Source organism: Podarcis liolepis (genome assembly GCF_965112155.1).
Source record: "Podarcis liolepis genome assembly, chromosome: 3".
Lineage (NCBI taxonomy): Eukaryota > Metazoa > Chordata > Lepidosauria > Squamata > Lacertidae > Podarcis > Podarcis liolepis.
In genome coordinates this window covers 125,129,321-125,157,216 of record NC_139557.1, presented here as the reverse complement: position 1 = coordinate 125,157,216, position 27,896 = coordinate 125,129,321, and the positions used below count along the sequence as shown (strand labels likewise).

The 27,896-nt window shown below is 50.3% G+C and overlaps 1 protein-coding gene across 21 annotated transcripts in view; it reads right to left on the bottom strand.

The window, feature by feature from the left end:
- Window positions 1–1,982: 1,982 nt before the first annotated feature.
- LOC310702530 (uncharacterized protein) overlaps window positions 1,983–27,896 on the bottom strand; it is a 50,987-nt gene continuing 25,073 nt past the window's right edge. For 3 of the 21 annotated variants that reach the window (XM_083494208.1, XM_083494199.1, XM_083494211.1), the window contains one exon: window positions 22,059–27,695. In XM_083494208.1, the coding sequence (XP_083350334.1) occupies window positions 25,354–27,695 (2,342 nt within the window). In that variant the 3' untranslated portion in view covers window positions 22,059–25,353. Of the gene's footprint in view, window positions 4,830–5,409; window positions 5,537–6,926; window positions 7,387–7,720; window positions 7,804–17,243; window positions 17,326–17,519; window positions 17,567–17,997; window positions 18,049–18,871; window positions 19,055–19,658; window positions 20,205–22,058; window positions 27,696–27,896 lie in introns of those variants that run through there. The other 18 variants (XM_083494206.1, XM_083494205.1, XR_014523533.1 and 15 more) reach the window with 15 other exon arrangements.

Sequence of the window (27,896 nt, the reverse complement as noted above, 5' to 3'; positions counted from 1 at the left end):
GTGCCCCTTCCCCTCTGTTCCCGTACCTGTCCTGAAGGCTTGCGGTGCTGAGAAAAGCCCTTCTCCGCACCGCCAGCCTGGCAAGCGGTTTCCCTAGGAACGCATTCATTGATTTTCAATGCATTCCTATGGGAAACCGTGCTTCGCAAGACGAAAAACCCGCAAGAAGAAAAAACTTGCGGAACGAATTAATTTCGTCTTGTGAGGCACCACTGTACTTGACAGTATACTTGACAGATACTGTAGACAGTTAAAATCACGGGCAGGGATGCAATGACACTTGCAATGTGAACTGAACTTTGGTTACTATGGTTACATAAGAGATGGATAATGGTAAAAGATGCAGGAAAAAGGGAAAAGATAACATCTTTGGAACTGGAACCCGTGTGGGGGAAGGTCTGAAGGTTTGAAAGAACCTTGATATTTTGTATGTTTTGGAAAGGTTAGAGTTATTGTGTATAACTTTATGTAAAACCAATTTTATTTTTTTTTAAGAGCAGGCCATCTCCCACCCATCTGGTCTAGGGCACCACCCACTAACTGCCTCAGGCTTATCTGGATTGAGTTTCAGTTTGACATTGAGTTTCAGACATCCACTCCACCTTCCGCCCTGGGAAGGCAAAAAGAGCAGAGACTGCTTGTTGTTTAGTGGTGTCCGCCTCTTCGTGACCCCCTGGACCAGAGCAGGCCAGGCCTTCCTGTCTTCCACTGCCTCCCGCAGTTTGGTCAAACTCATGCTAGTAGCTTCCAGAACACTGTCCCACCATCTCGTCCTCTGTCGTCCCCTTCTCCTTGTGCCCTCCATCTTTCCCAACATCAGGGTCTTTTCCAGGGAGACATCTCTTCTCATGAGGTGGCCAAAGTCTTGGAGCCTCAGCTTCACGATCTGTCCTTCCAGTGAGCACTCAGGGCTGATTTCCTTCAGAATGGAGAGGTTGGATCTTCTTGCAGTCCATGGGACTCTCAAGAGTCTCCTCTAACACCATACTTCCAGTGTTGGAGAGCCAGTGTGGTGTAGTGGTTAAGAGCGGTAGTCTCGTAATCTGGGGAACCGGGTTTGCGTCTCCGCTCCTCCACATGCAGCTGCTGGGTGACCTTGGGCTAGTCACACTTCTTTGAAGTCTCTCAGCCCCACTCACCTCACAGAGTGTTTGTTGTGGGGGAGGAAGGGAAAGGAGAATGTGAGCCGCTTTGAGACTCCTTCAAGGGAGTGAAAGGCAAATTCAAACTCTTCTTCGTCTTCTAATTCAAAAGCATCCATTCTTTGGCAATCAGCCTTCTTTATGGTCCAGCTCTCACTTCCATACATCACGACTGGGAAAACCATAGCTTTAACTATACGGACCTTTGTTGGTAAGGTGATGTCTCAGCTTTTTAAGATGCTGTCTAGGTTTGGCATTGCTTTTGTGGTGGTCCTGTGGAGTGGTGAAAGCATTCTGGGGAATGATATATACTGAGTTAAAGAAAATGCTTAAGAAAACTTTTGTCTGAAAACCAGAGGCTGATTTCCTTCAGAATGGAGAGGTTGGATCTTCTTGCAGTCCATGGGACTCTCAAGAGTCTCCTCCAGCACCATAATTCAAAAGCATCCATTCTTCGGCAATCAGCCTTCTTGATGGTCCAGCTCTCACTTCCATACATCACTACTGGGAAAACCATGGCTTTAACTATGCGGACCTTTGTTGGCAAGGTGATGTCTCTGCTTTTTAAGATGCTGTCTAGGCTTGTCATTGCTTTTCTCCCAAGAAGCAGGCGTCTTTTAATTCCGTGGCTGCTGTCACCATCTGCAGTGATCATGGAGCCCAAGAAAGTAAAACCTCTCACTGCCTCCATTTCTTCCCCTTCTGTTTGCCAGGAGGTGATGGGCCCAGCGGCCATGATCTTCTTTTTTTGATGTTGAGCTTCACACCATATTTTCATAGAATCATAGAATCATAGAATTGGAAGAGACCACAAGGGCCATCGAGTCCAACCCCCTGCCAAGAACCCCCTGCCAAGAACCCTCATTAAAAGGTTCTTTAATTCCTCCTCACTTTCTGCCATCAAGGTTGTGTCATATAGCATTCAGCATTTTTAGACTACTAAAAATGCTAAAAAACGGAGGCACTCCTTCCATGCTGGATGCCATCAGACGATTGAATCATGTTTAGCTTGTGGTCCACTAAGACCATTAGACCTCTACAATTCTATGATTCTATGGGAAACACCACGCTTGCCAGCAGCACATGTGAAAAGGATCTAAGGGTCTTAGGACACCAAAAGCTTAACGTGAGTCAACAAGGTGAGTCAGTAGCAAAATAAGCTAATGCTATTTTAGGCTATCTCAACAGGCGTCTAATGTCCAGGTCATGGGAAGTAAGACTATGTTCCCTTCTGCCTTGGTCAGACCACACCTGGAGTCCTGTGCTCAATTCTGGATGTCACAATCAAAGGAGGATATTGAGAAGTTGGAATCTGTGCAGAGAAGGGTGACCAATATAATCAAGAATTTGGAAACCTAGCCTTTTAAGGAACGATAGGAGCTGGGTAGGCTTAGCCTGCAAAAGAGGAGATTGAGAGGACATATGAGACCCATCTTCAAATAACATGATTCTCCCTGCTGTGAGTTCCTTGATGGAAAGTGAGACTTTTCTTCCATTTGAAGCTCTTCCCACATTTCAAGCACTGATATGGTTTCTCCCCTGTATGAATTCTTTGATGGGAAGTGAGACTATGCTTTTGACTGAAGCTCTTCCCACATTCTAAGCACTGATGGGGTTTCTCCCCTGTATGAATTCTTTGATGATCTGTGAGGTTAGCTTTCTGCCTGAAGCTCTTTCCACATTCCAAGCACTGATATAGTTCCTCCCCTGTATGAATTCTTTGATGGGCCTTGAGCGTAGCCTTGTAACTGAAGCTCTTTCCACATTCCAAGCACTTATGTGGTTTCTCCCCTGTATGAATTCTTTGATGGGAAGTGAGACTATTCTTGCTTGTGAAGCTCTTTCCACATTCCAAGCACTTATGTGGTTTCTCCCCAGTGTGAATTCTTTGATGGGAAGTGAGATGGTAGCCCCTAACGAAGCTCCTTCCACATTCAAAGCATTTATATGGTTTCTCTCTGTGAATTCTTTCATGTGAAGTAAGGGTATACTTCTGACTAAAATTCTTTCCACATTCCAAGCACTGATATGATTTCTCCCCTGTATGAATGCTTTGATGAGCTGTGAGCTTAGCTTTCTGCCTGAAGCTCTTCCCACACTCCAAGCACTGATATGGTTTCTCCCCTGTATGAATGCTTTGATGAGCTGTGAGCTTAGCTTTCTCCCTGAAGCTCTTCCCACACTCCAAGCACTGATATGGTTTCTCCCCTGTATGAATGCTTTGATGAGCTGTGAGATTAGGTTTCTGCCTGAAGCTCTTTCCACACTCCAAACACTGATATGGTTTCTCCCCTGTATGAATTCTTTGATGAGCTATGAGATTAGCTTTCTGCCTGAAGCTCTTTCCACACTCCAAACACTGATATGGTTTCTCCCCTGTATGAATTCTTTGATGATCTGTGAGCTTAGCTTTCCACCTGAAGCTCTTCCCACATTCCAAGCACTGATGGGGTTTCTCCCCTGTATGAATTATTTGATGATCTGTGAGGTTAGCTTTCTGCCTGAAGCTCTTTGCACATTCCAAGCACTGATATGGTTTCTCCCCTGTATGAATTCTTTGATGATCTGTGAGGTTAGCTTTCTGCCTGAAGCTCTTTCCACATTCCAAGCACTGATATAGTTCCTCCCCTGTATGAATTCTTTGATGGGCCTTGAGCGTAGCCCTGTAACTGAAGCTCTTTCCACATTCCAAGCACTTATGTGGTTTCTCCCCTGTATGAATTCTTTGATGGGAAGTGAGACTATTCTTGCTTGTGAAGCTCTTTCCACATTCCAAGCACTTATGTGGTTTCTCCCCAGTGTGAATTCTTTGATGGGAAGTGAGATGGTAGCCCCTAACGAAGCTCCTTCCACATTCAAAGCATTTATATGGTTTCTCTCTGTGAATTCTTTCATGTGAAGTAAGGGTATACTTCTGACTAAAATTCTTTCCACATTCCAAGCACTGATATGATTTCTCCCCTGTATGAATGCTTTGATGAGCTGTGAGCTTAGCTTTCTCCCTGAAGCTCTTCCCACACTCCAAGCACTGATATGGTTTCTCCCCTGTATGAATGCTTTGATGAGCTGTGAGCTTAGCTTTCTCCCTGAAGCTCTTCCCACACTCCAAGCACTGATATGGTTTCTCCCCTGTATGAATGCTTTGATGAGCTGTGAGCTTAGCTTTCTCCCTGAAGCTCTTCCCACACTCCAAGCACTGATATGGTTTCTCCCCTGTATGAATGCTTTGATGAGCTGTGAGCTTAGCTTTCTCCCTGAAGCTCTTCCCACACTCCAAGCACTGATATGGTTTCTCCCCTGTATGAATGCTTTGATGAGCTGTGAGCTTAGCTTTCTGCCTGAAGCTCTTTCCACACTCCAAACACTGATATGGTTTCTCCCCTGTATGAATTCTTTGATGATCTGTGAGCTTAGCTTTCCACCTGAAGCTCTTCCCACATTCCAAGCACTGATGGGGTTTCTCCCTGCTGTGACTTCTTTTAGGGAAAGTGAGAAATGTCTTCTGACGAAACGTCTTACCATCTTTCAAGTACCGATAACGATTTTTCACAATAGGATATATTTTATGGGAAGTAGAATGGGAGCTCAGACTATAACTCTCTTCACACTCCAAATATTTATACAACTTCCCCACTCTGTGAATGTTGTCACGGTTCCCCTGGTTCATAATTTCCAATCCATCTCCACCTGTATCAAAGAGAGAAACACATTAGAGCCTCAGGAAGAAATAGAGCCCCAAAATATGGAAGACTGCCAATGAATGTTTGTGATAGATGAAGAACGGAAGGGACTTAGATCTGAGGTCTTACTACAGGGTTCACTGCCTTTGTTGACTCTCCTTGACACACAGATTGATGGGAACCTGAGATTCGAACAGCCTGGCATCTTCCGGGAAGGATCTTGTTTGGCCTAATCATGGAATCTCCTCCATCTGCAAGGCCAGTTGTCTCTTTGGTCAACCAGAAAGTGATTGAAGCAGAAACAGAAAACCTCACAGAAGCTGCTACTTCTTCTGCCACCACACAGAAAGTTACATTCAAGAAGGTCTGAGCAGCCTAGACCAGCCTGGTCATGGTTTAAAAAGGCATATGTGGGGCAAGAATATTTGCAGACAGAACAGTAGATTCAAGGTGAGCTGCGGGGAAGGAGAATCCCAGATGCTGTTGAGCGCCCTCAAAATATTTCAGGATCCTCACAGGTGGAGGTAGGGGTGTGTGTGTGTGTGTGTATTTCAAAACATATATTATAGTCCAGCAGGAATCCTTACTGAGAGAGTCCACGATCCTACGATTCTCCTCCATGACTTCCTTATGCAGAGCTCTCTGGTCAGGATCCAGCAACGCCCACTCCTCCTCTGTGAAATACACAGCGACATCTTCAAAGCACAGAGGACCCTGAAGGAAAAGGAAAAAGGTCCTCTTCTGAGACAGCACAAAGATTATCCACTATACATTCCTCGGTTGTTTTCTGCCTATTACTTGTTGTGTTCTTTTCATGGGATTATTTGGCTGCACATTTTAGGTCTGGATGCCTATTTTAGCATTTCAATAATTTATTTTACTGTGCATTCTAATGATGGGTATTAATCTTTGTGTGCATGGGTGGAACTCCGCATGCTGTTCTTCAAATCATTCTGTCTGTGGAAGTATTCCTGTCTGCCAGACAGAACGATCCCTTCTCTACTCCCGTTGTGCGAGGCTTGGGGGGCGATGGGACCCTCCCTCTGCCCTACAGCCAACTTCAAGGGGCTCATGGGGGCACAGAGAGGGGGAGGAGGGGGATTCCCCTTCTTCAGCTGATGGGGCTGCTGAGGTGAATCCCGGCCACTGTTTGCTATGGCTTCTCAACTGCTTAAAAGCCTGGAAAAACTTCCGGGGGTGCCTCTGGATAATGGCTGAATTCCTCTGATCGGGAGGAATTTGCCCCGTGGGAATTGGGTCTGGCCGCCACGGCAAAGGCGGAGACCCGCAAAAAATTACAGGCGGGAGAAGCCTGTGAGCGTGGGATTCGACGGGCACCTTTTGTGCCTCCCCTACTCGCGGGGAAACCCGGTTTCGGGGATCCGGAGCGAAGTGGGGTGAGCGGCACGGTGCTTTGAATCGTCTGCTTCTTCCACGGAGCGAAGCCGCACAGCTGTTGCTGGAGAGCACTGACCTTTTCCTGTGGTCAATTTGACTTTAAAGAACTACCCGTGAGTAGAGCGGAAGAGGGATAATTGGATTTTAAAAGTTTAATTTGGCATCGAAAACGGGGGAGGTCCAACACAGGAAGTCCGCCTTCCCTATTTGTAAATAGACGGAAAGCAATAAGGCTGCAAGCTAAAGTCTTGGAAAGCCTTCCGCAAAAGACTGAATTTCCATCGGAAATGAGTATAACCCCCCCCCCCTTGGTAGCAGGAGAAGGGGGGGGGAGTTGAGGACAGAGTTTACCTGCAAGAGAGAGTGAGGAAAGTAAAAATACAGCCGCTCTGACCCCGGAAACGGGCTGCTAGCAGGACTGACGCTTTGGAATGTTCATTGACAGTGCTTAGAACGTTCTTTGACAGCTAGCAAAATAAGAGATATACATTGTTTCTACTGTCTCCGTCTGTTACTAAAAAGGGGTAAAAGTAATTGAAAAATTGAAACTAACTTCGGATTATGTTTGAAAGAGGATACTAATTGACTATTACAAATAGAAACTGTTTCCCCCTAGTGGAAGTCTCTAAAACTGGTTACTTTAAAAGAGCTGGGCTAGGGGAATTTCCAGTCATAAGATAAGAAATCGTGAGACTTTGGGACTGACCTTGAAGTCGTTAAGTGTTATGGCAAATGAAAAAGGAAAAATAGAACAGCCAGCAGCTGGGGGGACATTGAGATCCGGCAAGACTTGGCAGCAACCCAGGAGATCTTCAACATCAGGCCCCTCAACCACTTCTGCGGCTGCTGTTTCTGCATCAGCACATTCAAAATCAAAAGGAATGTCGACAGAAGAGGCTCTTGCAGTTGCATTAAGTAAGATAAATGCTTCACTGGAGCAACTTAACAAGAAAGTGGACACTGCACCTGAAAGTATAAATAACTTGGGACAAAAGGTGAACACTAATACAGAATCCATTCAGAAATTGATACAGGAATCCACTTTGACACAGCAGACGGCGGAGGAAGCTAGGGAGAAGGCAGCAGCAGCTGATTGTAAAATAACTCAATTGGAGAAAGAGGGGCTCATGGGGGCACAAAGAGGGGGAGGAGGGGATTCCCCTTCTTCAGCTGATGGGGCTGCTGAGGTGAATCCTGGCCACTGTTTGTTATGGCTTCTCAACTTCTTGGAAGCTTCTCAACTGCTTAGAAGCCTGATTAGATCAATATAGAAATATAACTACAGCTACTGATAAATACAGAGAAATTCAGAAGGATAGTTGAGGTGAGGTGGCTGTTCATTCCTTTCAGAACATAAACCTTTTCGAATGGCATTGTCCATCTTTGTTCAGGACCGAGGCTTTGACAGAAGCCAAGAGGAGGAGAAATTCTTTCCGGCCCAGAGGCTCCCTGGCTGCCCCACTCCTCTGACTCTTGCCCCACAAAGCTCTTTCCCCATACCAGATCTGTTTCCACAGCTGCTGCTTCTCCTCCGTTCTCATGAAAAGATGGATGAGGAGGTCTGGGGGGCATCCTCCGGTCACCTGCGAGAGACGAGAGACAAAAGTCAAAGGGAAGCCATCAGCTCCTGCGTCTCTCAGAGGTTCAGCACGCATTTTTTTAAAATGATATTTATTAAGAATTTAAGATTACAGAGAAAAAAAGAGAAAAACAAAAGAAAGAAAAAAGAAATTAAACAGTACAAGTCAATAAAAAGAAAAAAGGAAACAAAACACACAATACATCGAAGCCAAAAACAAAGGCAAACAAAAAACAAAAAGCATATTCCCAAATCTTTATCTTTCGTTATCTTGTTTCATCAATGTAATGTGTATGGGTTGCTCGTGCGTAAGTTGCTGCCTCTCCAGGCTTTGTTGCCTTGCTAAACCTTTCAGTCTGGGCAGCCCTTCACTTCGTGGCTGCCTCAGTCGCTAGCAGAATCCGTCAGTGGGCGTTTCTTAAATCTTTTCCAACATAAAAGTTGTTTGACACCCAGTCTCCTCCTACTCTCTCTGCGCGGAAGTCTTCTGCGCAGGGTGGGCGTGGGTAGCGGAGGACCCGTGCTCTCCCCGCTGGTGTCCGGTGAAGAGTCCTGGAGCCCCCTCGCCGATTCACCCCTCAGCCCCTCTATATCCCTGGTGTTGCGCTGATTTGCTTCCCCATCTGCGGAGCTGCCTCTCTCCCTGCTGGGCCCTTCTCCAGCATCATTTGAGAGCCTTCCCTCCGCCTCTAGCTCCGATGTCAGTTCCCTGACAATCGACCTCCTCACACCTCCCTTTTTTGTATTCTAGTTATTAATTATCTCAGCAAATCCTTTCCATCTTTCACTATGTTCTGTCATTAAATTATCTTAATTTATTTTAATTTTAACCTTATCTTACTATAAAAAGCCCTAAAGCTTAAAGCTTATTTATACATAACTCCTTATAACATTTCTACTAAAGCCAAATAGTTTCATTCCAACATTTTTTCTAACACTCATTAATTTTACAATATTTCTCTAATTGAATTTTTAAAAACTTTTTTTCCAATCTTCATCCACCGTCTCTTCTTCCTGGTCTCGGGTTCTGTCAGTCCTTTCTGTCCATTCCATTTAGTCCATCAACCTGGTGATCTTCTATCCGAGGCTCTTAACTCTTTTCCATGTCCCTCCTGCAGATCTTCTTCATATTTATACCTGCACTGTCAGGGGTTCAGGAGCAGAGACGCAGAGAAGGGAGGAGACAGAGAGCGAGGGGGAGGAATACGAAGGAAGGATGAGTGGGGATGACGACCCGAGATCACCGAGCCTGTCTAGCGAGTCCGAGGATTCCCAGAAGGGAGCGCCAGCAGCCAGAGCAAGGGGGGAGAGCAGGGGGACACCCCAGGAAGAAGGGTCCAGAGAGGGATCAGAAAGCAGCAGTTGGAGATCGGGACCCACGTTCCCAGCCGGGAGCAGCGGGGAGAAAGGGGACCAGATATCGGGCTCCGGAGACTTTCAGAAGGAGGGAGGGCATGAGTCAGGAGTAGTCACGCCCACCTCGGGGAGCGAGGAAACGATCAAGAGGAAAGTGGAGAGTTGGGCGCGCGCGCCAAGTTCAAATGTAACGGAAGCTGGCGCAGCCAGCAGCCCAGAGAGTGAACCGAGTCCCAAAGCCCGCCGCAAGGAGGCGGAAGGGTCAGGGGGGTCCGCGTCAGAAGAGAGTAGGAAAGGAGAGACCCAGGGGGGCAGGAGGACCCAGAGACGGAAGGAAAGGCGCAGGAGGTGGAGCAAGGCTAGGGTATTAAGCTGGTGCGCTAGAGGCGGAGACTCAGACGGGTCTTCGTCGTTCTGACCTAGAAGAAGTAGGGCTGCACGTTGCAGTTTGGAAATGGAACCTGTAATCCAATAAAGACTCTTTGAAACTGAACGCTGGCTGACTTGGTCCTATGTGAGCTGGGACTGGGCGGCAGCCCTGACAGTAAGACCCGTCTATTAAGCTTCTGACACCTGATACCTCGCAGCGGAGACAGAAGCAGCTGGAGGAGGGGATCGGTGTGTGGGAGCAAGCTCACGACGGTTGGCAAAGATGACGGAAGCAGAGAAAGTTTCAGCGCTGCAACAGGCAGTTACCCAATTGAATGCGGAGGTACTGGCATCCAAGAAAAGGGAGGAGGATGTGGCAGCCGCCTACCGAGATCTCCACGCCAGGTTTGAAGCATGGGTTAAGCATGGGCAGCCAGGACCCAGACCGGAGGGGGTTGGGTTGGCACGGAGAGCAGGAGGGCTGGTGGCTCACTTCGATGGGAATTTACAACAGTACCCCAACTTTCGAGCAGATGTGATGTGCGCACTGCAACTGCTGGCAAAAGACTTTAGAGATGAGCAAGAGAAAGTGGGGTTTATACTGTCCCATTTGCATGGGGATGCGAAGGCGTGGCTGCGCAATTTGTGGAGGGATAAAGATCCGGCGCTTCAGAGTGCAGATGCCTTTATCAAAGCGATGGATGCATGTTTTTTGTCTACCATTGATGTGGATCTTGCCCGACGGGAGATTCATGGACTGAAACAAGGGAGGGCGAGCGTCCGACAGTACCACGCCCGCTTTTTTGCGCTGGTCAGTGCATTGGAATGGGACCGGGACTCGCCCCCAGTCAGGGACCTGTTCTGGGAGGGTCTCAGCTCTGCTGTGAAGGATGAAATTGCGAGGGGGGAGAGGCCCCGAAGCACGCAGGAGGTGGTCCAAAGGGCGCTGACTGTGGGGGTGAGGCTGGAAGAACGTCCATGGTGCAGAGATGAAGGACGTGGAGGGCGCGAAGCAGCGAGAAGTTTCTCTTTCGTTCCAAGGGAAGCAGCGCGTGCGCAATCCACACCTCCGCCAGGAGGGGGAGTGGAACCTATGGAAGTGGGAGGCGCCAGGGCTCAGTCAGCTAGCAGAGCCTCTGCACCGACAGCAGTCAAGACTAAACCTCCTAGAGGGACCAGGAAGTGTTACATATGCGAGAGCCCTCAACACTTGGCGAAAGAGTGTCCCCAGAGGAGCTCCAAGCACACTGCAGCCTCCGCAACGGTGAAAGTGGCCACACAATGCAGCGAAGCCCAGCAGGGAAACGACGATGTCTGGCTGGAGACAGAGGCACTGGGGCCCAGCCAGACGCATCAGTGAAGCAGTCCCCAGCAATATTGCAACCCACGGACCCCCTCCCACCCAAACCAGTAGTGCAACTCACAGCGTCTCTCCAGCTACCCAATGGAGTCACCATCGAAGTGCCGCTTTCTGTGGATTCTGGAAGCAACGCAGACTTTATAGCACAGGATTTTGTGGAGCAGCACGCTATAAAGCTGCTGCCTGCCACTCTGCCCCTGCAAGTCGTCACAGTGGATGGCAGAGAGTTGCTAGGGGGGCAGGTGGTGAAGCAGACGCCACCAATGGTGATGCAACTTGGTAACCACAGGGAAGTCATCAGTTTTAATGTCACCCGACTGTCGGACACGCCCATTGTGTTGGGCATGAGTTGGCTGGACAGGCACAGTCCAACGCTGGCTTGGTACCAGAGACAGCTGATCTTCGGCTCCTCTTACTGCGCAGAACACTGCATCCTGCCCAGGCAGGAGGGGGAGGAGGAGGACTCACAACTGCAGTTGGGAACGTTGCAAGCAGTTCCCCACAAATACGCGGACTTTCTGGAGGTCTTCTGCGAGAAAGAGGCAGACAAGCTACCACCGCACAGGCAATATGACTGCAAGATTGACCTCCTGCCAGGGGCGACGCTGCCGAAGGGGAAGCTATATTCCATGTCTGAGGACGAACTACAGGAACTCAAACAGTTCATCGATCACAATTTGCAGCGCGGTTTCATCCGGGAGTCCAGCGCAGTAGGGGGCAGTCCTGTTTTCTTCGTGAAGAAAAAGGACACGCCCCAAAAAAGATTGGTCGTGGATTACCGCCTCTTAAACAGAATGACCAAGCCCTCCGATTTCCCTATGCCCAGGATTGACGACCTGCTGGCGACGGTGCGCAAGGGACGCGTGTTCACCAAGTTGGACCTGCGAGGAGCGTACAATCTCATCCGTATGAGGGAGGGCGATGAGTGGAAGACAGCCATGTTCACGCCTCTGGGCACCTACGAATATAGAGTTATGCCTTTTGGATTGCAAAATGGCTCCCACGTTTTTCAAGCTTTTATGCATCACGTGTTGGCGGGACTCCTCTACAAGAAGTGCGTCTGCTTTCTGGATGACATCCTGATATTCTCTGACTCGCAGCAAGCACACGACCAGGACGTTCGGGAGGTGCTGAAGAGGCTGCAGCAGCATAGACTGTACGCCAAACTGGAGAAGTGCCAGTTCGACACGACGGAGGTGGATTTCTTGGGTTACAAGCTGTCGGACAAGGGGCTAGCCATGGACAGCGCCAAGGTTCGTGCGGTGTTGGATTGGAAGAGCCCGCGCAACCGGAAAGAGGTCCAGAGGTTTGTCGGATTCGCCAATTTCTATCGCAAGTTCATCAAGGGGTTCGCGATGCAGACGGCAGCTATTACGGACACGCTAAGCTCCAAGAAAAAGAAATTCATCTGGACGGAGCAGGCGGAGCGGTCCTTTCAGACACTCAAGCGTCTCTTCGCGTCGGAAGAGCAACTGCTGCATATCGACCCCAGCAGACCGCTGAGGGTGGAGACAGACGCGTCCGATAGAGCAGTGGGAGCGGTACTGCTGCAGAAGGACCCGCAGGGGGTCTGGAGGCCGGGGGCGTTCTACTCCAGAAAGCTCAGCAAGTCGGAGCAGAACTACACCATCTGGGATAGGGAGCTGCTTGCCATTCATGCAGCTTTCAAGGCGTGGAGGCACTTCCTGATCGGCGCCAAGCACACGGTGCAGGTCTGCACGGACCACAAGAATCTGGAGCACTGGCGCACGGCTCGGTTCCTGAACCAGAGGCAGATCCGTTGGGCGGAGTTCTTTGCTGACTTCAATTTCCGAATTGAGTACGTCCCGGGCGACACCAACATCATGGCGGATGCCCTGTCCCGAAAACCGCAGTACCTCGAAGAGGCGACGCCAGCGGCGGCCATGCACATCTTCGCGCCAACAGCGTGGGCGTGCGCTTCAGCCACAGTAGACCTGGATGCGGTGCGAAGGGCGTTGACGGATGACTCATTCGCGCAGGCGAAGATGGCAGAGGTGCACAAGGGCACGGCGAAGGGCGACGAGTTCCAGATACGAGACGGCTTGCTCTTACGTAAAGGGGCCGTCTACGTGCCGGGAGACGAACTTCGCGCCCGGGTACTGCAGCAGCTGCACGACGCACCCACGGCCGGGCACTTTGGCACAGAAAAAACGGTGGAATTGGTCGCAAGAGACTTTTGGTGGCCCAGACTGAGGGGGGAAGTCGCGGACTACGTCGCGAGGTGCGACACCTGCCAGAGGGCCAAGCCGGTGCACAAACCACCGGCGGGACTGCTGGAACCGCTGCAAACGCCGTTTGAACCATGGGAGAGGGTGGCCCTGGACTTTGTCACGGATCTACCCAGCTCGAGAGGCAAGACAGCTGTACTAGTGGTGGTGGACTTGTTCACCAAGATGGCACATTTCATACCGTGTGCGAAGGTGGCCACGGCAGAACAAACAGCCAAATTGTTCATAGATCACGTGTTCAAAGTGCACGGGCTGCCACGGTCTATACTGTCCGACCGCGGACGCCAGTTCATCTCGAATTTCTGGCAAAAGCTGATGGGCTTCCTGAACGTCAAGATCAACCTGACATCGGCAAGGCACCCGCAGACCAACGGGCAAGCGGAGAGGGTCAATGCCATCATGCAGCAGTACCTGAGATGCTATGCCAATCAACAGCCGGCGACGTGGGTGGATTACCTGCCGCTCGCCGAATTCGCCTACAACAACACGAAACACGTATCCACAGGGGTGACGCCGTTCTTCGCCAACAATGGGAGGAATCCCAGAACCTTCCCGGGACTGGACAGAGTGGGGGAAGGGGAACCACAGACGGCGGACGCTTTCGCATCTGAGTTGCAAGAGGTCCACGATCAACTCAGACGGCAGCTGGAGCTGGCGAAGCACGCATACAAGGTCCAAGCTGACAAGCACAGGCGAGTTGGCGAGGAGATCCGAGTGGGAGACTGGGTCTGGTTGGCAGCCCACGCGGTGCCGACCCGATCGTTAGCCAAGAGGAAGCTAGGGCACAAGCAACTCGGTCCATACCGAGTCGAAGCGCAGATCAACCCGGTGGCTTTCCGGCTGGTGCTACCAGAGGGTTCCAGGATGCATCCGGTGTTCCACAGGTCGGTGCTCACTCCCTACAGGGCACCGCACAGGTTCCAGGAACCAGGAACGGCACCGAGTCAGTCTCCGGAGCGGACGGAGGTGGGAAGATTGCCACAGCAGGACCCCATCAACGAAGTCACGGAGATTTTGGACTCCAGATGGGGGGAAGACGGAGTAGAATATCTACTAGCAAGGGAGGGCACCCGGGCCAGTACTAATAGCTGGGTGCCGGACTACGCCTTGGAGGAACCCCTGCTCAAGGATGAGTTTCATGCCCTTTTCCCACACAGACCTATGCCAGCGGGCTTCTTCGACGACTGGTTGTTCACGCCCACGCTTTCCTCCAGCACGTTCCATGGCTTCGACTCGGAAGGGGAACCCGCACCGCGCACACGTTCCCCAGAGGGGTCACCGGAGGGTTCGGCGTCCGACAACTCGTATTGGTGGGACGATCGGCCAGAGGAGCAGTGGCGCCGGAAGTGGCAGGAGACACCAGGTCCAGCGACAGACGCAGAGACGGACATGGACGTTTGCGGGGAGGACCTTGGTTTCGAGCACGGCGGCACCGAGATGGAGGCGGAGGAGACCACCGTTGACGAACGCGGGGAGGAAGACTCGGAGGTCTTCAGTTGGCGGCCAGCAACGGGGAGCGAACTGTATCCGACATTCACTCCCGTGATGACGGAGCACCCACCAACCACCCTTGAAAGCGGGGAGGGGGGAAGGGGGGGCTTCGAGGGGGGGATGGATGTCAGGGGTTCAGGAGCAGAGACGCAGAGAAGGGAGGAGACAGAGAGCGAGGGGGAGGAATACGAAGGAAGGATGAGTGGGGATGACGACCCGAGATCACCGAGCCTGTCTAGCAAGTCCGAGGATTCCCAGAAGGGAGCGCCAGCAGCCAGAGCAAGGGGGGAGAGCAGGGGGACACCCCAGGAAGAAGGGTCCAGAGAGGGATCAGAAAGCAGCAGTTGTAGATCGGGACCCACGTTCCCAGCCGGGAGCAGCGGGGAGAAAGGGGACCAGATATCGGGCTCCGGAGACTTTCAGAAGGAGGGAGGGCATGAGTCAGGAGTAGTCACGCCCACCTCGGGGAGCGAGGAAACGATCAAGAGGAAAGTGGAGAGTTGGGCGCGCGCGCCAAGTTCAAATGTAACGGAAGCTGGCGCAGCCAGCAGCCCAGAGAGTGAACCGAGTCCCAAAGCCCGCCGCAAGGAGGCGGAAGGGTCAGGGGGGTCCGCGTCAGAAGAGAGTAGGAAAGGAGAGACCCAGGGGGGCAGGAGGACCCAGAGACGGAAGGAAAGGCGCAGGAGGTGGAGCAAGGCTAGGGTATTAAGCTGGTGCGCTAGAGGCGGAGACTCAGACGGGTCTTCGTCGTTCTGACCTAGAAGAAGTAGGGCTGCACGTTGCAGTTTGGAAATGGAACCTGTAATCCAATAAAGACTCTTTGAAACTGAACGCTGGCTGACTTGGTCCTATGTGAGCTGGGACTGGGCGGCAGCCCTGACATGCACCTTACTTTGTCTTCTGCTGATCTTGTTCTTGGTTTCCTTCCTTTGTCGCTGAGGAGTAGATCTCGGGGAGTTTCCAACCTAACAATGTCTTTATCCCTTCTCGGCCAGACGGCCCATTCTCCATAGACAGCTGTAAAATCCAAACAATATTTCAAGGCATGTTTCAAAGTCCCTCCATGGTTGAAGGCCCCCACAGCTCCAGACTCCCCCTGGCACAACACCAAATCCCAGAAGCCAGAACAGCCCTGCATAGGAGGATCTATCCAATTTCCCGTCTCCAATCCAAACGAGGCTCCATCTCTCCAAATCTGACTTTCTCCAGGTTCGGTCATCAAAAACAACAGCTTATGTTCCTGCAAGGCCTCGGCTCTCTCCACTTGTATTACTTGAGGTTCAACAGCAGCCTCCTCCTTTGTCTTCTGCACAACTTGGCCTGTCAAAGCGGATTCCTGGGTCGGTTCCTGAGTGATTTCTATATAGGTATTCACTGTTTGTCCAAAATTATTAACTGCAACAGTCATCAAATCCATCTTCTCATGTAGCTGTTCCAGTAAAGCGCTTGTCTTGCAAAAAGCAAGCACTAAGGCTTCTTCTGGGCACATTCTTGTTCAAGGTCAATGTCTGTTTCTCACGCTCTTTAATCTCTACAGCTGGAGAGTTCCCCCAGATCGACTCCAACAACAGTTTTCAAAACTCCCTCTAGGGGAAACAATTTCTGTTTGTATCCGTCCTTTTAAGAGCAGATCCAGCAACAAAATTACTATCGTTTTTCAAACATTTTGTTCCTTTTAAATGCAAAAGGAAACATTGGAATCAATATGTTTCTCTTTTTTAACTATCTTTCAACAAATGTTTTATTCACAGTCAATGGGCTTTCTCAAAACGTCTGTCTTCCTAACAACCCATTCCCAGGTTCAAGGCAGTGGAAATTTATCTTTCTTTACTCTCTCTCCTGCAGGTTTGAACAGTTTAAAATTTCCCCCCTCTTCTCCTGCTTCCAAGGGGGGTTTAGTAGTTTCAGCCGGTGGAGATTTAGTTCTTTACAAAAGTCTTTCCAGACTTTAGCTTGTAATGTCTTTGCTTCAATCTATCTACAAAAGCGGAAGGCAGACTTCCTGTTTGGAACCTTCCCGCTTCGGTGCCAAATTAAAGATATTTCAAAGTCCAATTTTCCGTTCTACTCACGGGTAGTTGTTTAAAGTCCAATTGTCCACAGGAAAAAGTCAGCGCTCTCCGGCAACAGCAATGTGGCTTCACTCCGTGAAAAGAGCAGTCGATTCGAAGCACCGCACCACTTACCCCAAGATGCTCCGGATCCCCGAAACCAGGTTTCCCCGCGAGTAGGGGAGGCGCAAAAGCTGCCTGCCAAATCCCACGTCCACAGGCTTCTCCCGCCTGTGGTTTTTGATGGGTCTCCGCCTCGCCATGGCGGTCCAGACCCTGATTTTCACGGAGCGGATTCCTCCCGATCAGAGGAAATCCGCCATTGCTAGTGGCGCTAATCCGGAAGTCCCCAGCCGCGCATTTCAGGCTACAGATGGACCTTAGAAAAAGTCTTCCTTGCAAAGTGCATTTAGACATTTGTACTCATTTCAAACTTACTTTGGGTCAAAATACATTTCCCCTCCTTGGCGCTCTCGGCCCCAAGTGCTCCCCCCCCCCCAAAGATGAACAGAACCCACAGATAGTTTCACGATCCACAGAATGAGAAGAAAAACTCCTTCCTCTTTACCTAGTGGTCTCCCTCTGATGTCCACCTGAGTCCTCTGTGCCTCAGAGGACTCTGGGTCCATTTCTGCAAACAGATCCTTTCCCTGAAAGAGCAACAAGGATCAAAACAGAGAATAGGGAGAAGGATTAGAACAGGAATGACCGAAGAAAGCACTGTAGGGGAGCAGATCTCATCCCTTGCTTCCCAAAAGGTGGTGAGCCATTAGAAGAGCAGTTTGGGAGATTATCCCTCACATTCTGAGCCCCTTGGGAGTTTCCAGGGGAAAGTCTCTCTCACCTGCTGCTCTGCCGGCTTTCTCTCCTCCGCCTGACTCAGGAGGAAACCTTCAGTCAGGGCCATGGCCTGGGAAGTGGTCACTGGCCCACAGTTGGGGTCTTAAGCTGTGGACCCGCAAGAGGGGCTTTCTTCGTCTCCCACCCCCGCTTCAGGGCCCATTTCCTTCCTGCTTCTCTCTTCTTTTCCAGCACCTGGAATCCCCAACGTCCTCAAGGGGTCCTTTCTCTTTTTTCTGAGGGCCGGGTGCTTGTCTGCTCAACCCCCCCAAGGGTTAACTGGGCCACTCCAAAGTACGTCTTCAGGTAGCCTTTCTGTGTTTTAATTTGTTGGAAGCCGCCCAGAATGCCTGGAAAATGTGGTCAGGCGGGGGGGGGGGCATATAAATCTATGATGATGATGACGATGATGATGATGATGATTATGATTGTGATGATTAGGTGGGGTAAAAGAACACTGCTAAAAAGCAAGTAAGACTCACCTTCTGTCTGTTTCAAATATAGTTTTAATGTTGTAATCTGCCCTGGGAACTCTGGGGGAAGAGAAGGTTAATAATAATAATAATAATAATAATAATAGTAATAATAGTAATAATAGTAATAATAACCGCAATGGTGATGTCCCATTGCATAATCCCCAGAGCCATAGATGCTTGGGGGTCCTCCTGCCCCCCCCCATCTCAGGGAGGGATCCCAGGGGATGCTGGCCCACCCTCCAGGCGGAGCTGCCGGGGTCCCCAAGGCAGGGCTGGGCTCCCCCTGACCCACAGCCCCCTCCCCGCCTGGGCCAAGGGGGGCAGAGACACGCCCCCCTGCATCCCGGGCTCCCCCTGACCCCCAGCCCCCTCCCCGCCCCCCTGCATCCCGGGCTCCCCCTGACCCACAGCCCCCTCCCCGCCCCCTGCATCCCGGGCTCCCCCTGACCCACAGCCCCCTCCCCGCCCCCCCTGCATCCCGGGCTCCCCCTGACCCCCAGCCCCCTCCCCGCCCCCCTGCATCCCGGGCTCCCCCTGACCCACAGCCCCCTCCCCGCCCCCTGCATCCCGGGCTCCCCCTGACCCCCAGCCCCCTCCCCGCCCCCCTGCATCCCGGGCTCCCCCTGACCCCCAGCCCCCTCCCCGCCCCCTGCATCCCGGGCTCCCCCTGACCCCCAGCCCCCTCCCCGCCCCCTGCATCCCGGGCTCCCCCTGACCCCCAGCCCCCGCCCCGCCCCCTGCATCCCGGGCTCCCCCTGACCCCCAGCCCCCGCCCCACCCCCCTGCACCCCGGGCTCCCCCTGACCCCCAGCCCCCGCCCCGCCCCCTGCATCCCGGGCTCCCCAAGGCAGGGCTGGGCTCCCCCCCCCCCAGTCCTCACTTGCTGCGTTTCTTTTCCGGCCCCCCAGGGCTTATCTGCCCCCCCCCACCTGAAGGGGGCTTATCTGCCCCCCGCCTTCCCCCAATGGCAGGACCCCTCGCCTGGTCGGGGGGGGGAGAGGCCCCGGCGGAGCAGCCCCCAGGAAAGAGGGGGAGACTCACCGGGGGAGACAAGAGGGGCGCCTCCGGAAGACCCGCCCCCGCCCCCTTCCTTTCCTGTCTTCTCTAGGCATGCGGCTCAGCTGCTCTTAACTCTTGCCTAGCCTGGCGCGCCCAGCTGGTCTCCTTTGGGGGGAGCCGAGAAGGAGAAAGAGGAGCCCCCCGCTGCCTGGGGCTCTGAAGCCCAGCCCCACTCCCGGGGTTCCTGGCGACCCTTGGGGTTCAGGGAGCCAGAGGGGAGGCGAGGAAGGGGGCTGGGGAGAGGGAGAGCCGAGCATGTGCAGAGCGCCCTGCAGGCGGGCTGGGTCTCGGGCAGCTCCAGGGCCGGGCAGGCCTCTCCTCCGCCGCTTCCCCCAGGAGGCCCCGCCGAGTCTCCCCTCCCCGCCCCCGGGTCTCGGCCGCCGAGGATGCGGACCTGGGCTGGGCAAAGCAGGCTGCCCAAGCTGGGCCTCCAGACAGCAGGGCGCGCGCCCTCCCCGCCAGAACTCCCCCTGCGCGCTCCCGCCGAGGAGGGGTCACCCGCGCGGCCGCCGCCTCTCCTGCACGCCCCCCCCCCTCAGGCCGCAGCAGGCAGGCGGGGGGGGGGCTCTGCGGGCTGACCCCCCCCCCCAGCATAGCTGTCAATTTACAGATTTGAAAAGAAGGGACCAGCAGCCTCGAAATAAGGGACCAGCAGCCCAAATAAGGGATTTTCCAAGGGCCACAGGTATGTTCAGCTTCTGAGCCCCTCCGAGCCAAAGGCAGAAAGCCCAGCCAGCAGCCAAGGGAAGCCTCAAGCGGTGGTTCCTGTTGTGACGTGGGGTTTGTGATTTCAGCTCTCTTGATATAACATGCTGGAGACTGTTCTCTAGTAACTAAAGACTAAAGACTGGGGAGAGGAAAGCTACATTTCTAGGGACAGGGGACTAGCTAGAAAGGATACATTTTGGAGGGAACAATATCAGGCAATCACAGTCCTGCCTTTTGGAGGGAACCAATAAGACAGAGGATCCGAATACAGCAGCTTAAATGAACCAATAGTAGCTGTACCCTCTGGAACCAAAAGGCAGTTACTTTACCCTAATGCAAATACAGACAATAATAATACAGATATAAAATCCTTTGACTCAATACACAACAGTTCTCACAGCGCAGCAACCCGGCAAAGGGGATGCAGCAAGGAAAACCACTCCACTGGGAAGCGCTGAGCAAAGGTGAGTCCCCAGGCAAGGCGGCCGATTTGATTGGCACAAGGCATGCAAGCTCCACCCCCCAGTCGTTCTTAGACTCCTTATTGGGTGAGCAACGCAGCCAAGCAACCCAGCTGGAGCCTCCCTCCTCCCTGGCCGGCAGGGAGGGAGGGACAGAGAGAAGCTGCTTCCTTTGAAACCCGGGAAATTGAAGGGACATCATCAGTAAGGGACAGCAGCGGGGCACGGCGCTGGGATAAGGGACTGTCCCACCAAAAAAGGGATGGTTGGCAGCTATGCCCCCCAGCCCCCTTCCTAGGCTCCACATCGGGGGTGGGAAGTTGGTTCAGAAACATCAGGGCAGCTGGCAAGGGAATGGGGCAAAATGGGGGCACTCAAGGCCGAAAGCCCCCTTTGCTGCTAGACTCCAGCCCAGCCTTGCTCTGGGTGTCGCCCCAACTGGAGTCCTCTGTCACCCCGGCTCTTCACAGGGTCTGGGCTGGGCGGACAGGAGCTGAGTCCGGAGGTCCGAATGGTCCCTCTGCGCTGTTGGGCAAGGAGCCAACCCCCAGCTCGCTTCCTCCGCCCAGGGGCAGATCTACCCTCCATCTCCCCTGGGTCAGCTTCTCCCCCATTCACCCTGTCTCGGCTGCGCCTCTGGAGCTTCGGGGTCTCCCCTGTTCCTCTCCAGCGAGGGGATGGTGAGGCTTCAAGGAGCCACCGCGCACCCCAGACCTGGAGCGGGCAGAAAGGGCAGATGCCGAGAGAGCCCTGCGTGGCCGGACACCCTCCCTCTCTCTGCCTGTTATGTACTGAGTTGAATAGGATCCAAAATGCAGCAGTCTGATTGGTCCTAGAATAATGCAGCAGTATGATTGGTCCGCAGGAGCCACCCAATCAAGCTCCAGGTGGAAGTGAATCCACAAACTGATTGGTCCACAGGAGAATCCCAGAATTAGCCAATCACATGCAGCCCATTGTGTAAATAATGTATATAAAGCAGATATTGTGGGGGAACTTTCCTCCTCACCACTATGAGCTGAATAAAGAGAATGAAATCCACTCTCGACTCCGAGTATATTTCACCGCCAGTCCCAAGAAGAGTTTGGATTTGATATCCCGCTTTATCGCTACCCGAAGGAGTCTCAAAGCAGCTCACAATCTCCTTTCCCTTCCTCCCCCACAACGCACACTCTGTGAGGTGAGTGGGCCCGAGAGACTTCAGAGAAGTGTGACTCCATACCTTGAACGTGTGCCCTCCATACCTTGAAGGGGCTCGGGCAGAAAGGGCCACATGCCCGGAGGGGGACTGCAGAATCTCCTGCAGGTAGACTGGCTCACCAAAGGGATGGATGACTGGGGGAAGCCCTGCATCCTCTGGGAGGGGGTCCATAGCCGAGGGGAACCCAAGGATCTGGTTGGTAGTGTTTCTACACTGCAGAAGGTTCCCCCTCGGACCCCCAGAATGAAATAACCACATCTCACAGAGATGGAGGAGGACGAGTCTTTAATTCATTTAATGAGCAAACAGGCAACCATTCCAATGCAAGGTCTCAACACAAAGTCTCTCTCTCCCCAGAGGGTGCAGTCCTTTTAACTGCAAGGACAACAGTGCGGTTGTTCCAGGAGTCCAAGGCTGCCTGCCTGTCCCGTTATTCTCCTGGACGGCTCCTGGAGGAAGGTTCTCCGGCCTCTTCCGCGCTCTGGCCATTCTCCCAGATCTGGGCCACTTGCACCCACCAGGAGCGACGCCTCAACGCCTTCCACATGGGCTGCATCAGGAGCGGCACTTTTCTCCTTTATGAACCTCTTCCCACTCCCACGGGACCCCCCCTGAAAGGAAATGCACCATTCAACCTCTCTTTTTCTCTTAAAATTTCTATTTTGTTGTCAATTTTCAGTAGAGAAATGAAGTGAAAAAGATGGAGAAAGCTCAAACCAAAGGAAACTGCTTGAAACTGTGATACAATACAATATGTAGGTATATAAGTAGTACGATATAGTGACAAGTAAAATATTACATTGGTACCTCAGGTTACATACGCTTCAGGTTACAGACTCCACTAACCCAGAAATCGTGCTTCAGGTTAAGAACTTGGCTTCAGGATGAGAACAGAAATCGGGCTCCGGCGGCGCGGCAACAGCAGGAGGCCCCCCTTAGCTAAAGTGGTGCTTCAGGTTAAGAACAGTTTCAGGTTAAGAACGGACCTCCAGAACGAATTAAGTACTTCACCTGAGGTACCACTGTATTAACAAATCATTGTTTTTATAAATGTATTCTATTTCTCCACAATCTACACTCCTATGTTGCAAGAGTAGTCCTATCTTGTATCCATCGTTCAAAGGGGACCATGGCATTATCTTTCCAATGAATCAATATCAGTTGTTTAGCAGAAGGAAGGATGCAAAGAGTACATTTACATTAACCCGTTGTCAATGCATATAAAGTTCGTATGTAGTTCGTAGGCACCTTAATACTTTCCTCCAAAAATGTGCAAGCTTTGGACATCCCATGAACATGTGTTTCTCTCTTTAATTTTTTAATTCATTTTTCATTTTCATTCATTACATACATCTCAAATTCTTAACATTTCCTATATATTCCTCCCTCCCTCCCCTCCAAGACTTCCCTCAACTTGCGTTTCTGGTTTGTTTCTATTTTCACCCACTTTGCTATCTCTCAACAGAAAAAGTTATTAATAACATAACATCAAACCTTAAAAGCATAAAATTAAAATTAAATACATCATCTTATTTCACTATCTTCCAAACATGCTAATAATGTGGATGTTTATTTAAATCCTGCCATTTAAATCTATTGCCTTTCTTTGTTTCTGCAAATATATTATGAATGGTTCCCAATCTTGTTCAAAGTCTCTGTTGTCTTTTTCTCTTAGTCTTTCTGTCATTTTTGCCAGTTCTGCACAGTTCTTCAACTTCTCCTGCCGTTGTTCTTTAGTTGCCATTGTTCTCCAGTCTTCCAATTTTGTGCAATCAACATTCTTGCTGGCATACATAAAGTCCTCATTTCTTTTGGTATGTCTTGACCTAACATACCTAATAAAAAGGCTTCTGGTTTTTTTTACAAAAGTTATTTTTAACATTTTCTTCAATTAATTGTATATCATTTCCCAGTAGGATTTTACCTTCTTACAATCCCACCACATATGATAGAACGTACCTTCTGTTTCACATCTCCAACACTTTTTCTTTTCGTTTTTATACATTTTTGCCAATTTAACCGGTGATAAATACCATCTGTACATCATTTTCATATAATTCTCTCTCAATAATATGAAATCTGTAAATTTCAAATTTATTTTCTACAATTTTATCATTCGTGAAATTGTATATTATGTCCTACATCTTGCACCCATTTAATCATTACTGATTTTACTTCTTCATTTTTGGTCTCCCATTCGAAAAGGATGTTATATGCCTTTTTTAATAATTCTGTGTTTTCTTCTATCACTTCCTTTTGGAAATTGGAAGCCAAATATGAGAAGCCTTTTTTGTTATCCTCCTTAAATATATTCTGTAATTATCTATGATGTAACCAACTTTGATATGATGAAATAAAAGGACATCCCATGAACACGTTTCAAAGAAGTAGCAGCAAAAGCATATTTAGAATTGGACACCTTTGGCCAGCACTGGTCTACCCTGACTGGCAGCAGCTCTCCAGAAGGGGATTGAACTCAAGCCCTTCTGCATGCCAAGCAACTGCCCTGCTGCTGAACTACAACCTTTTGCCAAATAGAGGAGAAAAGCAGACAGGGATTCTTACCACTTGGTGTTGAAACCTCTCGCCTCTTAGGCAGGCATGGCCAAACTCGGCCCTCCAGATATTTTGGGACTACAATTCCCACTATCCCTGAACACTGCTCCTGTTAGCTAGGGATGATGGGAGTTGTAGGCCAACAACATCTAGAGGGCCAAGTTTGGCCACGCATGCTCTTAGGCCAGGGCTGAAGACTAGGAAATGAGGCAGACAAAGGGAAGGTCAGCATGTTGCAGTGAGAAGGAACAGGGGTTCTGCTTTGGGCTCCCCTTCCCCAATGAGCAGCCTTCGTGGCCTCCTCTGCATTGCAGCAAGGGCCTGTTGGGCGCAGGAGAGAGGCATTGGGTCTGCTCTCTTGTCTCTTCTTTATCTTCAGCTGTAGCAGGAGCTATGGCATCTTCTTGGTTCTCTTCCTCTCCCAGGCCCTGATGGGTCCAAGCTGCTTGCCACTGCTGGACAGGCAAAATCTGGACAAGACTTCAACCAGCTTCCTATGTCATGGAAGGGCCTCACTGGGCAGAGACACTCGGGTTGTAAGGGCTGTGTGCTGCTATACCCAAAGCCACTGCCTGAGGCAAGACTTAGGGCACCTTGTCTCATGGCAGGGCTGCTGTTGTATTTCTTTTTAAGAAAAGAATAGCCTTTGGGTGGAACAATGGGCTAATCCAGCTGCAGAGTTATTCTTAACCTTTCTGAAAAATAACAAGAAACTCACCCACCACATGGAACCACTGTTGAGGGAGCTGGGGGTATTTAGCCTGGGAAAGAGGAGACTGAGAGGAGATACAACTGCCAACTTCAGATATCTCAAGGGCTGCTCCAGGGAGCAGGCTTGTTTTCTCCTGCTCTGGAGAGTAGGACTCAAATCAATGGCTTCAAGTTACAGGAAAGGAGATTCTGACTATGCATCAAGAAGAACCTTCTGACAGTTAGAGCTGTCGACAGTGGAACCGTCTCCCTCAGGAGGTGGTGGACTCTCCTTTCTTGGAAGTTTTCAGCAGAGCTTGGATGGCCATTTGTCATGGATGCTTTACTTGTGAAAAGGACCTAGGGGTCTTAGTACACCACAAGATTAACACAAGTCAACAATGTGAGGCAGCAGTAAAATAAGCTAATGTTATTTTAGGCTGCATCAACAGACATCTGGTGTCCTGATCATCGGAAGTAAGATTACTGCTCCCTTCTGCCTTGGTCAGAACACACCTGGAGTACAGGGTCCAGTTCTGGACGCCACAATAAAAGGAGGATATTGTCAAGCTGGAACACGTGCAGAGGAGGGAGACCAAAATGATACACCACCCTATACCCAGAGTTCTGAGCTGGATATGTTTTGTCTCAAAAAGAGGAGATTAAGAGGAGATGTGTCAGCCATCTTCAAATGCTATGAGTCTCCTTGCGGTGAGTTCTTTGATGGATTGTCATCTTAGACCTCTGCATGAAGCTCTTTCCACATTCTAAGCACTGATATGGTTTCTCCCCTGTATGAATTATTTGATGGAATGTGAAACTTTTCTTCCATTTGAAGCTCTTTCCACATTCCAAGCACTGATATGGTCTCTCCTCACGGTGAATTGTTTGATGGGAAGTGAGATATGCCTTACGACTGAAGCATTTTCCACATTCCAAGCACTGAAATGGTCTCTCCTGACTGTGAAGAATTTGATGTAAAGTGAGACTTTTCTTCAATTTGAAGCTCTTCTCACATTCCAAGCACTGATACGGTCTCTCTTCACTGTGGATTGTTTGATGTAAAGTGAGACTATTCTTCCATTTGAAGTTCTTCCCACATTCCAAACACTGGTATGCTTTCTCACCACTGTGTGTTATTTGATGGGAAGTGAACTGGGATCCCTTAATGAAGTCCCTTACACATTTGAAGGTTTTATATGGTTCTTCTTTTCTGTGAATTCTTTCATGTAAAGTGAGACTATCCTTCCGACTGAAAGGCTTTCCACATTTCATGCAGAGATATGGTTTCACCCCTGTATGAGTTCTTTGATGGGAAGTGAGGTGGACCTTCTGACTGAAGCATTTTCCACATTCAGAACACTGGTGTGGTTTCTCCCCTAGATGAATTCTTTGATGGGCTGTGAGCACAGCCTTCTTGCCGAAGCTCTTCCCACATTCTGAACACTGATATGGTTTCTCACCTCTGTGAATTCTTTGATGGGCCTTGAGCACAGCCCTGTGACTGAAGTTCTTTCCACATTCCAAGCAGTGATGGGGTTTCTTCCCACTGTGCGTTATTTGGTGGGAAGTGAGATGGTCCTTCCTACTGAAGCTCCTTCCGCATTCCAAGCACTGATATGGTTTCTCCCCTGTATGAATTCTCTGATGAGCCTTTAGCTGATCCCTCTGCAGGAAGATTTTTCCGCATTCCATGCACTTATGGGGTTTCTCCCCGCTGTGAGTTCTTTGATGGGAAGTGAGATGGGTCCTATTCCTGAAGCGCTTTCCACATTCAAAACACTGATATGGTTTCTCTCCTGTATGAATTCTCTGATGAGCCATGAGTTTAGCTCTCTGACTGAAGCTCTTTCCACATTCCAAGCACTTATGGGTTTCCCCTCCACTGTGACTTATTTGATGGTAATTGAGATCGGCCCTATTCCTGAAGCTCCTTCCACATTCCAAGCAGTTATATGATTTCTCCCCTGTATGAATTATTTGATGGGCCGTGAGCACATGTCTGTGACTGAAGCTCTTTCCGCATTCCATGCACTGATACGGTTTCTCCCCTGTATGAATTCTTTGATGGGCCGTGAGCGCATGTCTGTGACTGAAGTTCTTTCCACATTCCAAGCAGTGATGGGGTTTCTTTCCACTGTGAGTTATTTGGTGGGAAGCGAGATGGTCCTTTCGACTGAAGCTCCTTCCACATTCCATGCACTGATATGGTTTCTCCCCTGTATGAATTCTTTGATGGGCTGTGAGTACGTGCTTGTAACTGAAGCTCTTTCCACATTCCAAGCACTGATACAATTTATCTCCTGTGTGAATTTTTTGATGGGTCTTCAGAACAGCCCTGTGACTGAAGGTCTTTCCACATTCCAAGCACTGATATGGTCTCTCCTCAATGTTAATTCTTTGATGTGAAGTGAGACTACTATTCTGACTGAAGCTACTTCCATATTCCAAGGACTTACATGGTCCCTCCCCTCTGTGAAATCTTTCATGTAAAGTGAGACTTTTCTTCCATTTGAAGCTCTTTCCACATTCTAAGCACTGATATGGTCTCTCCTCACTGTGAATTGTTTGGTGTGAAGTGAGACTATCCTCCCGACTGAAAGTCTTTCCACATTTCATGCACATATATGGTTTCACCCCGGTATGAATTGTTTGATGGGAAGTGAGATGACCCCTCTGGCTGAAGCTCTTTCCACATTCCAAGCACTGAAATGGTTTCTCCCCTGTATGAATTCTTTGATGGGTAATGAGCTTAGCCCTTTGGCTGAAGCTCTTTCCACATTCAAAGCAATGATGTGGTTTGTCCCTGCTCTGAGATCTTGGATGGAAAGAGAGACATTTCTTCTGACGAAACGTCCTATCATCTTTTAAGCACTGATAGAGATTCTTTCCAACAGGATTTATATTATGGGAAGTGGAATAGGAGCTCTGAATATAGCTCTCTCCACATTCTAAATATTTATACAGCTTCCCCACTCTGTGAATGTTGTCATGACCTCCCTTGTTCATAATTTCCATTCCATCAGCACCTGCATCAAAGAGAGAAACAGACCATCAGCAAGAAATGGAGCCTCAAATTATTCAAATGATGGAACGCTGCTAATGAATGTTTGTGATGTATGAAGAACTGAAGGGAGCTAGATCTGAGGCCTTACTACAGGGTTCACTGCCTTTGTTGACTACTACTTCTTCTGCCACCACACAGAAAGTTACATTCAAGAAGGTCTGGG